Source organism: Phalacrocorax aristotelis, chromosome 1 (genome assembly GCF_949628215.1).
Source record: "Phalacrocorax aristotelis chromosome 1, bGulAri2.1, whole genome shotgun sequence".
NCBI lineage: Eukaryota > Metazoa > Chordata > Aves > Suliformes > Phalacrocoracidae > Phalacrocorax > Phalacrocorax aristotelis.
This window is the reverse complement of record NC_134276.1, coordinates 69,437,165-69,450,044: the sequence shown is the minus strand read 5'-3', so window position 1 is coordinate 69,450,044 and position 12,880 is coordinate 69,437,165. Positions and strand designations below refer to the sequence as shown.

General features: G+C 39.3%; 1 protein-coding gene across 2 annotated transcripts in view; it reads right to left on the bottom strand.

The window, feature by feature from the left end:
• The window catches only part of UXS1 (UDP-glucuronate decarboxylase 1), a 66,331-nt gene that overhangs the window by 6,686 nt on the left and 46,765 nt on the right, over nt 1-12,880 (bottom strand). For both annotated transcript variants that reach the window (XM_075092261.1, XM_075092271.1), the window contains exons 10-12: nt 5,954-6,073; nt 1,608-1,651; nt 218-278 (exon numbers count right to left, since the gene is read on the bottom strand). In XM_075092261.1, coding sequence (XP_074948362.1) covers nt 218-278; nt 1,608-1,651; nt 5,954-6,073 — 225 coding nt within the window. The remainder of the gene's footprint in view (nt 1-217; nt 279-1,607; nt 1,652-5,953; nt 6,074-12,880) is intronic.

Sequence of the window (12,880 nt, the reverse complement as noted above, 5' to 3'; positions counted from 1 at the left end):
TTTATCCTGTTCTTGGACCTGTAAGATCTCAACATCTAGGGGCTTAATCTTCTTATTTATAAAGAGAATACATGGAATAATACATTATGCATAATGGAAAGAGCTTTTTTGCTTGATTTATTTTTTTCTAGAAATCAGCATAAGTGACAAGGAGGAAAACAGAGGTGATGTTGGCAACTGCGCAGCAAACACAGTAGAGTGGAGCCCTCATACTCACCAGGTTGACAGGACTGCTGACATTGCTGTTCATCAATGCCACCAAACCATTCACAAGATCACTATAAAAAGGGAAGAACAGATTGAGGCAGTTTCCACTTCCCTATAAATGATATTCTTGTCTAAAAAGAGAGCTGCCTCCTCACAGCTCCAGTAAAGCAGATCAGGCAGCTAAGTAAGGAATGCTGAAATCAGATTTAGTGTATACTTCAGTGGGTACATGTGTTCTTCGCTGTTTGTTCCACAGTCCCTATTTTAAGATATACTGAACTGGAGGTTAGTTTGCAAGGGTGATTATCTTTGGAATACGCTGCCTATAGTTCATCTAAGCATATGGAAGAACAAAAAACATACTAAGTTACTAAAAATCAATTAATACTTCCTCTTCCCTCAAGACCCAAGCATATTTAGAGGTCCATTTCCAATGCTTTTCAAACGGAATAGAGGAAGTTGTAATACAGAGGCACATGACACCACCACCTGCTTTGCAGTTTGTTCTTTGAATTGCCTTCTTGCTTTCAGAAATTCTTAAACCAAGTTTGTTATAAAACAGTATTATGGTGTTACCTCCCCCCAACCCCTCCCCCTCCCCCCCCCCCCCCCCCCCCCCCCCCCGAAAAAAAAAACACAAACCAAACCAAAAAAAACCCCAAAACAAACCACAACAAACCCAACCCAAACCCAAAGTTATTTTGGATTATCAGCAACAAAGTCAGCAGCTTGCCCCTGGACATACAAATCCAGATCCCTTTCATTATGACTTATAACGAGGAAAGGAGTGGCTACTTTGAACTAATGGAGTTTCCGCAGCATCCATCACCACTGTTATTGCTTTCAGCAGAGGAAAGAATATTTCCAAGTGGAGAATGATTAAAATAACCCAACAGCCTGGCATGGACTTTCAGCTAGCACGACAGAACAAAAGATTCTGAGTAACACATTCACTTTTCGTAGTGAAAGTACACTCTACCCTTGCTTACAACCACAAACATTAGCTACAGCAATACCCCCTCAACCGGTTCCTTCCCTCAGGAGGGGACAGGCGCACATGCAGTACGCACAGGGACCACAGCACCCCCACAGGCACAAGGTGGCAGCATTGCATTAAAATGCAAGGACTGACAAGCCGCTCAGCATAAAAAAACCTTACCTACCCATTACTTGCTGTCCCTTGAAGGGAAGAACACATTAGTATTTCACTTCAAAGTTCTAAACCAACTAATAATTTTTTTCTTGGTACTTTTAAAAACTTCATTGTCTCCCTGCTGAAAGTAAAGCTGGCCTAAGAAAGCATATAATTTCTTTGACTAAAATGCACATGCATAAAATGTTGGCCAAGCTCAAAGAACCATTAAGTGAAGTAAGTACCAGACAGTACAAACAAGGCTTACCTGACATACTGGAAAGCTCTCGTCTGAGTTCCAGGTCCATAGACCTAAAAACAGATGAAAATTAGAAAAGTTACATAAATATGAAAGTCCTCTCTAGCCCAATAATCTTCTCCTCACCATTCTAGAAAAACATCCTAAGGAGAAACACCTGAGACACAAGCTTAATGTTACAGGAATGGAAAGAGATGTGCTTGCAGAGCCTTTGGCAAAGTATCAGTTCTTTGAAGGTCTTTTTAACTTTTGGGCACGTCTCCAGCAAATATAACCTTACGCATTTTGTTAACCAGAACTCTGCATATAGGAAACATTTTCAGGGATGTAGGACAGAGTGATGCTTTGTCCTCTCCTGGAACACTGAAAGAGGCTTCAGCATGCACGCAGCCAGAGGAGAGTGCCAAATATTTAAAGCAAACCTCAGACTCCTAAGATGTGGTTATGACGAGCAATTTTTAATCACTCATTAACAACAGCCAACGTCAGAGAGACTTCCAAATGTTAGTGGTCTCTAAAAATTGTAAAGAAAAACAGTGTTTAAAGCAATCAGGACCAAAAAAAAAAAATAATGTGGCTCTAAATATGATTCTCTGGGGAAATGGTAGGTAGAATAATTTCTAAAGGATGTGTCTCCCAAAGCCACCTGTGCAGAACTGTGTCAAAATATTACACAGGAAAAAATAAAAAGTTTTCTCAGGTTATGTGCTGGCACTTTGGAACAAGCAAGTTGTTTAAGTTCAAACAGACAGTGAAGTGTACACAAAGGTATCAGATAGCTTTTTTTTTTTTTTTTCACAGTTTAATTATGTGCAGTACTAAAGTCCCTAGAACATGAACACTTAAATTCTGAAAGCTATCAGTAGGCATATTTAAGTGGTGAAAACACTTAAGTTTAACTGGGGATGCACACGTCCTACCATCAACCTGCTACAACAGAAAAGCTTATTGGAAGGACAGAATAGAAAGCACATTTGTTTTCCTAGGCGACGGGAAAGACAATACAATAGGTGTACATGCCATCATCTGTCACTTGGTAAGCCTGCTGCTCTCTGAGGCCAATTCAGAACCAAAAGAGTTCATGCATTGGGTAAGACCAGGGGTTTAAGAGTTTACCCAGTAACTGATTCTGAGAGAAATGCACCAGGAGAGCACACTGACAGCCTGATGGACTCCCAAAGCAAACAGGAAGCAGATGTTATGTACGTATATAGAGCTTCCTGCTTGTTTTCTTTTGGGTTTTGGGGTAAGTTTTACAGAACTAAGTCATTTGTGCATGATTTCTGCAGAGTCATCCATGTGGATACCTTTCTGACATACAGGCAGTGGCTGGAAAATACAATGTAGTTTCCTCCTCCCAGTTTCTCTTAATAAACTCTTTACAATTGCTTTATATTAAAGCAGCAATGATCATATTTGCATAGGCTATAATCTCTTTAAATTAAAGAGGTTGTTTTCTCAATAGATTACGTACTCCATTTGAACAACTACTTTGAACCAAGAGACTGAACACATTCAGTTTCTAAAAAGATCATCAACACTTGGTACTCCTGTCAGACAAATTCTGTGATGATACATGAGTGAATTTTTTTTTGGTCTCAACTGCTGCTTATTGCTTACAATTAATTTTATTTGACCTCGTCAGCTAAACAACTCTCCCCCTTAGTTCTTTTCTCATATTCAGTAATTTGATGGTTACTCCTGACAGGACATTGATGCTGGGCAAAATGTTCTATCTTATCCTCTTTACATTCTTGATAAAGTCTAGATACTATGGCATTTACAAATATAAAAAGAAAAAAAGAAAAGTTTTCAATATTCCCTCCCACAGCACTGACTCCAGACTTCTTTTACTGATGCTCTGAAATATCCCATGGATTGTATGTTTTGTATGTTTTAAAACCACATAACCGATTCATATTTAGTCAGGCTTCACTAAACTTCCAGTTACTGTTCTCACTCTATTCTTGTTATAAAAATTACAGCACTACTTTCAATAAAACTTGAGAAACTAAGCACGAATGAAAAAGATGTTTGAGGCCAAATAGGGCAACCGCTCACTATATGCACTGGGGAACAAACTTGAAAAACGGAAGTACCTTCTGGCCCTCTGTAGGCCAGATAAGCTTTCTGAACAGCATTTAGAGGCTCGGACTTTATGCCCCAGGATGCCACCCTGGGAACATACAATACTGACAAACCAGTGTATGGTTACACTCATATTTTGATACAACTAAGTCCTACAAAGATCAAATTGTCAATGCAAGAAGCTCCATCTCCTTGTCTTACTTCTACTTGCTTAGTGTCTTGCAACAAACAGAACCAGCCTCAACGTGCAGCTCTGGGGAGATTCCTGGGAAAGAAAATGCAACTCTTTCTGCAGGAATTTGAGTGCCTTTTTTCTGACGTTTTGAAATGAAAAAAAAAAAAAACAAAACAAACCAAGTACTGAACTCATGTGGTTGTGCAATTCGCCTAACCAGGGCTGAAGAGACTCCTATCAGTAAAGACTAGGCAAGGTGGGCTCACTGGTTTTGTCAGCTACTGGAGTCTAAGCCTGGGCATCTGCAGTCTTAGTGTTGACTTATATGACACATGAAATGTCATATTTCCTCGTAAACAGTGGCCATTAAGTCACAGTCAGCATCACACAATTGCTACCATATTCTGAGCACTGGCAGTGCTTTGTAGAAAAAAATTAAATCTCTGGGGAAAACGCAAATCTTTAGGAGATGCGGTGAACACAGCATTCAAATTACTACAGGCTTTTTACTCTGAAATAACTGCAAGCCTAAACCAGAAATTTAGCAACGGTTAGGAGTGACAGGGTAGCCAAGATGCATCTCTGATAACATTAAAAAATAATAACAAATTGCCTAAGTTAACAATCACTGATAAAGAGCAAGCAAGTAAGGAAATGCTGACCTCCAGAGAAGACCAATCTTTCAAAAATTACCAGTGTACTTAAGCCAGGTGATGTGTGTTCCTTTGCAGAATATACACAACTTGAGCTTTTTTAATTTCTTTTTTTATAAAGAGGTCTAGATTTCACCCTGTCAGTAGGGTGGTGTCTACCACCCAAGTTTTGCAGGGGCTAGCCACATTTTGGCATATTACTGAAAAAGATTAAAGTTAGGGAAGATCTATCACAGGACACCAAGCTTCATCTTGCCTGGGCACGACTCGTTCCCTGGTCTAGACTCTTCAATGTTCCGTCTAGTTTCAGATTTTGCTCTGCAAGAGTCATGGTAGTGGGAGTTGCCACAAAACTTTCACCCTTTCCTCCTCGGATTTTCTGCTCCTTCCTAGAGCAATTCTGAGCGGAACACTGGATTTGGCAGCCTCCATTAGAAGGAATGCTGTCTCAATCTCAAGGCAGCTGCCCTGTGGAGGTACTTAGCAACATTTTCAGTTATTTAGCAGAAGCAGTTGAGTGATTTCCTGGTACTCGTCTGATCTAGGCAATATTAACAAATATTTATATGAAATTTCTGTTGTATGTCACATAAACTCTAAATGTTTCCATGACTTCACAACTGATCTCAGATTTCAAACTACTTCTCCCTGTTTCAGGATGTCTCCTCATTTATTTTACATATCCTCATTATTTTATAACAGTAAACAAAACAGGATCAGGGTATAGGTCAGGTACTGTCTGTATTGCTACATTATCAGCAGCATCTTTGGCAGAGTTTTGGCCTATGCCAGCTCTTGCTCTCCCAGACAATGTTGTGACATTGCTTAAGCATTACCAAGAGCCAAGGACCATTCACAGAAAACAGTTTGGATGTGACAACTTGCTTCAGCAGGAAAATAGCTGTATAGATGTGGGTCATGCCACACCAGTTTGTCAATGGTAACGAAAACAGTCCTGGCCAGCCTTATTTACTAACACATGATGTTTCCTGAAAGCCTTTAACGTTACATTATACATGGAAAATTTAGGCTGATCTCCAAGCTTGCAAAAAGACATTTAGATGCCTAACTTCCAAAAAGGGTTCAGAGAAAGTTCCTCAGCAGGAAGAAATACCAAAATGTGATTCTGTAAGCCTTGTCATGCCGTGTTCCCATAGAGGAGTTGACAGTCAGAGATTCAAGTTCAGGATGACTAAAGCACTTTCTCAGATTGCAACTGGTAGCCTTATTTCTCTCTGGGAAAGGAACACCAATACCATCAACAGAGCACATCCTTGGGTATGCAGTTCTATACACTTGAGCTTCATATACTGAAATATTAGATTTTTAGAGCAGGGGGAATGTCTTATGTTTTCTAAAATCCAGCCTCTTTCATAGCACGTGAGGACAGGATATGAAGATGAACAACTCTTCAATGTCACTGACAGGTCATTACTTACTGTTAGTGGTTCTCCCTGGAGGGCTTGTAGGATAAAATTACTGACAACTCTACCATCATTCATATGCATTCGAGGACCAAAGGTATTGAATATTCTGGCAACCCTCACTTCAACTCCTTCCTGTAGGCAAAGAAAAAAAAGAATTGTTATTACCTTAATAAGAGTATCTTTCTTCCTAAAAGTGCATATTAACTCTCCCCTGTCCAAAAGCTTTCTTAAGAATCCCTCTAACAGCTTTAACAAGCATTGTTTTCTCACCATGAAACACTTCTAACCTCTCATCAATGCTAGCATACTTGCATAGTACTTCTCAGTATTTGTAATGCAAATTCTAAATCAATTCTAGAATAGCTGATGATTTCAGCACACGCATTTTCTTCCAACAAGAACTTTAAGATTTTTCAATAATACCCTTCCAAGAACAACTTATTTCACCTGGGACTTACCTACATTTTTTTTTTTTTTTTTGCACATATGTCTCCCAATCACCAGACATAGTACCAAGGTAGCATTTCCAAAGATGAGAAAAGTTGAACACTTCAGACAAATATCTTTACCAATGCTATAAAGTAAGTGGCTTTGTAACCACAGCCACAATGTTTCTTAGCTCTCTGCTACTTAATAGGCTGTGTAAATACATGCATTACAATCCAGGTCTCTTCAATGGCTTAGTTTTTTTTCCAAGAAACATTTGTGTCATTCCCAGAAGTCCTTTCTGGAGGATATTTTGCAAATCTTCAAAGCAAAATACAACAAATATTTGAAATTGGAAACTGTCTGGAAAAAACATTTTAACACTGTGAGACTGCAGACTGAAGTAATTCCCCTCTAGGTATTTTCTGTGTATTGACACTTACTCATTTGGACAAGCCACAGTTTATGATAAAGCCTACTAGAAGGATGTTTGGCCTTTGGGAGCTGAAGCATGCACTTGGCTCCTGTTGACTTCAAAGCAGCATGGTATGCTGTAAACAGATAGATGCCACCATATGAGAGTGATAGCCACAAGGCAGGGAGGAAGGTGTCAACTTCAGCCCAGGCCTATCCATCTTCCTCATATGCCCTGGTCCTCCCCCCTTCCAGAAAAAGCCATCCTTGTCACAGGAAACGCTTCTTGTCTGAAGCAAACTTTGTGCTGCTGATTCAGCTGAAGCAACTGAAGTCACAAGTACAATGTTCTGGAATTGCAAACATTCAGTTATTCCTTCAAAGGATACACAGAACATCTTGTATTTTCAATGCTTTTACTAAGGCTCAGAGAAATGCTTGTCACTTTTTTGGAAGACAAGAGTGTGTGTGGAAGAAGTGTCTTCTTGGTACATATGTGGTTGAAGGCTGCAGTTCAGGCACTCTTCACTCAGGAAAGACCTGGAAACACATTTTTCTTGGAAATAAATGTAGCTTCATGTAGAAGAGAAATTTGTGGGAAAATCCAGTCTTCTCTCTTGGATCTCCAAGTGATTCATAGGCACATGAATCCTCTGAGAAGTTTTGTGAAAGCGATGGCATCGGCTTTTTACAGATGAGAGAGTGAGAAGCAAAAGGCGCATTTAACACTTCAGCTATTACTTGGTGCTGAGAAATGGGAAACACCAAATAGTATAGGTAAAGCCCAACACTCCCTAGTATGGAGAAGGCCAAACAACATCCAGTTCTGTTTAACTGCAGGTAAGGTTTCAGTTGTCGTGATCAAACTTTGCTTATATTTGCAACTAAACTGTAAGCTAACAGTAACCAGGGAGGTAACTATTGTACCACAGGAAAAGATACAGTCTTGGTCTTTGTCACACTACAAGCTTACATCCAAAACAGAGCCAAAAAAATAACCTCACAACATCCACTTGGCTGAAATGCTCTGGAACGTGCAGAGGTCCCTTCCCATGCAATATGCATCAGTTGGGAATGTAATTTTTTATTTCCTGTTAGCTAAAAAAGCACAGCAGTGTAACATGTCAAACGTACTTCCAGCAGCATATTACAGAGCCATTCCCAATGCCCTCACTGTATCTGGAAACATATGCTCTGACAGAGCTTCTCGTTCTTTCATTTTGCCCAGCATTCTATCTTTAAAAGGACAGTGACTCCTTCAGGGAGGGATTGTATTTCATGTGGGCTTTCCAGCTATTGCCATTAATAACAAGTATGGAAAATGAGGCACTTGGAAGCTGGCACTCAAGGTAAAAATAACTCATTAAACAATGCTGACCAAAAAGCCTCTCTTATACTGCACAAGCTACAGCAGCAGCCTTGTTCTCCAGTATTGGCTGGAAACTGGCAAGGGATCTAGAAAAGAAAAACAACGCACTCTGTATAGGCACTTACTCATAGCCACAGTGAATTCAGTATTTCTTCTCCCTTCTATTTATTCCCCTCCCCCCACTGTAATGTTGTCTTTTAAAATGACACTTTTTATTTATAGTGTCATCTATCAAACCCTTTCTCTGCAGCCTACTGCTTTGAAAAAATCTGTTTTCTATGCAGCTGAATTTTCATTTGTGCCTATAAAACTGGGATCCATCTTCTCAAAAGAAACTCTTTCACAGAAAAAGAGATTTTGGAGCCAGTAACTTAAAAACTGTCCTAAGTTTCCTTTCGCCATTTCATGAACATCTCCTTTGAAGTGATCCTTCCTGCGTGTTGAGTAACTCTACTCTTTTTTGTATTAACTGCCTACAAATACTTACTGTATACTCTTACCCACATCCTGTTACTCTCAATATCAACATGTTAATTATGATGACTACCTCCACTGCGTTCCCACTAGCAAAGTCAATTACTTCCCCAGATTTGTGACAGTTAAGTCATATATGATATTTTATTATATCCTAGAGAAAGGAAAAAAAACTTCGTTGGCCCACATTTATACTGCTAAAGAAAAGAGAGCTTGAGACTAATCCCTGACACTGAGATCAAATGTCATCAACTGGCTTCTGTCCTCACATGGTTTAAGGCCATCCCTTCCTACCGCAGATTAATTGGAGAGAAAGTTCCTTGAAAATCCAAAAAGGCAGTCTGGGAGCTAATAAAATGCAGCATTGTGGGCTATCAAAACACTTCAGTTTGCTGAATTATTGGCTGGTATGGACACGTTCACACAGACTGTGCCTGTACAGATGGAGAGGGAAGACAGAAAAGATGCACAAAAGACTGTTATGGCTTACAGGATACCTCCTCTGAGAAAATACTCAGACTGCTCCATAGCTGTCAGTCAAAAGGTAGCATTAGGTATCCACTCTCCCCTGAAAAACAAACTTGTCCATGGCCTTCAGCATGAGCCTTTGCCACTTAGTTCTAGAGATCCCTGCTGCAGAAAGTATCAAGGATGCTGTGATAACATAATAATTTAAAAAGACATATTTTAACTTTATATGCCTTTTAAGAAAAGGTATCTCCTTGTGTTGACTGTCTCAGAAAATAGATCAATACAGAATACAACTCAAATGTCAAGAGGCTCTTTTAACTGAAACAGCTTGAACATACGCTGTGGCTGTAATTCATAAGGATATCAGGCAAGCTTCTCTTACCAGTGCTTCCTGCCTTGTAAAGGCTGTGGATCTATATTAACAGCAAGCATGAATTAGACCTCCGTGCATACAAAATCAGGAAAGGAAAGCTGCAATTGCCTGCTTTCCAGCAAACTGGATTCAAAAAAATCTGCCAGGAAAAAACCCAGACAGTTGCATGGATATCACTGTGACCTGATATAAGTCTTTATCAATATTTCAGCTAAAATTACTAAGACTGTTGTCTGCATCCCTTGCTTTATTAGTCACTTTCTTAGTGATTCATAATTTTTCCTCTGTGTTTCCAAGATCATTAACTAACTCAAAATTGCCCCCAAAACCCTCACTTGCAATTGCAGCAGAATTACTAGCACAGTGTTCACCAGGATCCATATGTGACATGTTTAAGCTACAATACTCTACACTGAGGCTTGGTCCAAGGTATCGTATATATATGTACTGCCTATTTTATAAGCAAAATGAGATTAATTCCTGGTTACTAACAGCTTTTTAAAATTGTTTTTCAAAAACAGTGATGCCGAGATCTGCATTTCATAAAGAGTAGAGCCCCTAAACAAGCTAGGAAGGACAATCACAATCATCTGACTCTACTCTTAGCATACTGTAGGTCCCTGAACACAATGAAGGGACACCTCCAATACTCTTATCTTATGGTGAAATATTACCATGCTTATAGTTCAACGCTTCCCAGACTAGAGAAGCTACAACTTTCCCTTGAGGTCTCTTCATACCATTGTTTATACCTCTGCTAAAAGTATGTCCTATTTCTAGCACTTGCCTCAGCTTGAGTACCTCTTGTACATACTGCACATGGCCAATGCAAACAGCCACAGGCCTGTTCCACCAACACTCTGACAGGAGACGTTGCCATTGGGAAGGGATGTGAACCCACTTAAGCGCATCTATGCCTGAGTTACTACGACATACCCTTCAGACAGGGATTTTAATTTCAGTATTTTACTGTACAACATGGCTACTGATTGTGAGGTGGCAGATAACATAACCAGTGCAATAACACCCAGTGAATGAGAACAGTGTCACAGCTTCCAGTAAGGGTCAGAAATACATGCAAACAAACAATAATATAGAGGCCAAACCATGTCATTTTAGTCATCTGCATAATGGAGAGTTCTGCAGAGTTACACTCATTCATTAGTGTAACAATGTCAGTTACAGGTTGAAGAAAATGCCTTACCACTGCTTTTAGAGCAACTGTGGCTATATGAGGAGGATGCATCTTACAGACGAAAACAAGAGGTGTACCAAATTGAAAAGAACATCAGAAAAAACACAAACTCCACATCAAAGATGAATGCTGTTATGGATATATTCTTATTTAGACACCAGAAAAACTTAGTGACTTGAATCAACCTCCAAAAAAAGTTTAAAGTTTTCCTGACTTCAAAATTAAATTTGCACAACAGCGTAGCACTATCAAGAACAAAGAACTGAGTTCTCCCGATTACCTGAGGGAAATCAGAAGATGGGATTCTTACAGCACAAGGAAAGAAAAAAAAAAAAAACCACCAACCTAACCTAGAGCTCAGAGACTATAGAAAGCATTCAGACTTTTCTTGGGAAACTGCCTGTATTTGTTCAGTCCATGGCTTTGATAATCATTGCAATCCAGTCTTCTAACCTTGTCTACAGTACAGATTTTTGCAATACTTAACAGCACAGAGCATGTAGAAACAGTAGAGATACTATACCATTAGCAAAACCACTGCTTCTGAATATGAGCCAGAAGCCCTGACAGACTTTTCCTGCTTTATTTTCATATAATTTGGGAGAAGTGTTGCTGATTCAGTTCAGTTACGACAGAAAAAAGCCTCCTATTATATCCACACTATGTTTCTGTTAGGAAGTTCTGAGAACTCAGATAAACCAACACAATTTATAAACAGATACTTAAATAATGAAACTCTCCACTTACAGAGTGGCTCCTATTACTAATGACCCAGGGAAAGAACAGGTTGCATTTTAATAACACTGCCTCAGATACTGCAGCACTTTCCTCCTGCTTTTCACCTCACTTCCTCCAACTGAATGTTAACAACAGATAGCTTTGGAAAGCTATATTCCACTTCTACATTTGTACAGGTCCAAACACAATGTTTTGGTTCAGGTGCAGAGCTCTTACACAGTGAAAAAATTATTACAGACAGCTCTAACAACTCATTAGAAAATATGCAGGTCCATTAATCCAACCAGCAGATTTTACAAAATGGCAGGACTATCAGAAGCACTGTATGACAGTAACTGGAACAAGCCGGTTTCAAAAGCTTAGCATTATTAAATCTCTATATAATTACAGTTTGCAGGACTTTGGTGAACTATGGGAAAGGATTTTTATCTGTGCTTTCTCTCTTCCAAAGTATAAAAGCCTATTTGTGAATCAATAGAGGAAAGCAGCACTGTTTCCTCTTTAGAAGTGGAGCCAGTTAATCAAGATAAAAGAGACTAACAACAAACAGTACTTGAAATTTTCAATGGAACTGCCACATTTATTGAGAATATTAATATAACTCTGTGTGTGACCTCTCAGACTTTGCCAAGGAAAGGAATTATGGGCAATTTTTTTCTTCTCTTTCTGAATTTCACAGACATTGTATATAGTAACTCAGGTGGGACACTAGCTCCGGAGCTGACACCTGCACTTCAGCGGAGTCAGTGTCCTCTCGGTCAGCAGTGAGATGAGCTGTAGCATCTCAACTCTTCTTACCTACATTAGAGGCACTGCTCAAGGTGGCTGACTGCCAGTAGCACCTCACACACTCCCCTCTCCAACCTTGGCATCACTACTATTCCTGGATGTGAAACTCCTACACGTGGCTTCTAAAAAGCTAAAGGGATCCATGGTATCTTTTACCACTACAATTTAGCTTTGGCCTGGTATACCTCCAACAGAAACTACCACCTGTGTCATTAAAGGATTGTTTCCTGGGCTTTTGACTATTGCCCTGAGGAGGTGCAACACTTCCTTTCTTCTCCCCCTATGGTGTCAGAACCACAAACAATTCAGTTCCATTATTCCACAAAAAGCAACGATTCTGCATCTTTTCTTAAGCAAACTGCTAACAAACTTAATGTGACAACACCAAAAAAGAATGCTGCTTAAAAATAATTCTTTATTTCTTTTAATTCTTTAATTAAAAGAATGCTTAAAAATAACCTATATTGAATATCAAGGAAACAACGAGTGATAACTAGAGAATACAGGATAAACTCCCAAAAGACATTAAAGCAAACTGCTTTAATTCAACATAGCTATTTGTTTTCTATCTACTTACCCAATAACTACCCAGTTATCCACAACTCAGTGCCTCTTCAGTTGCAAAATCAATCAACTGTTTTCATTACCCCTACATTTTACATCAAGGCTTTTTATGATTACTGAAACCAA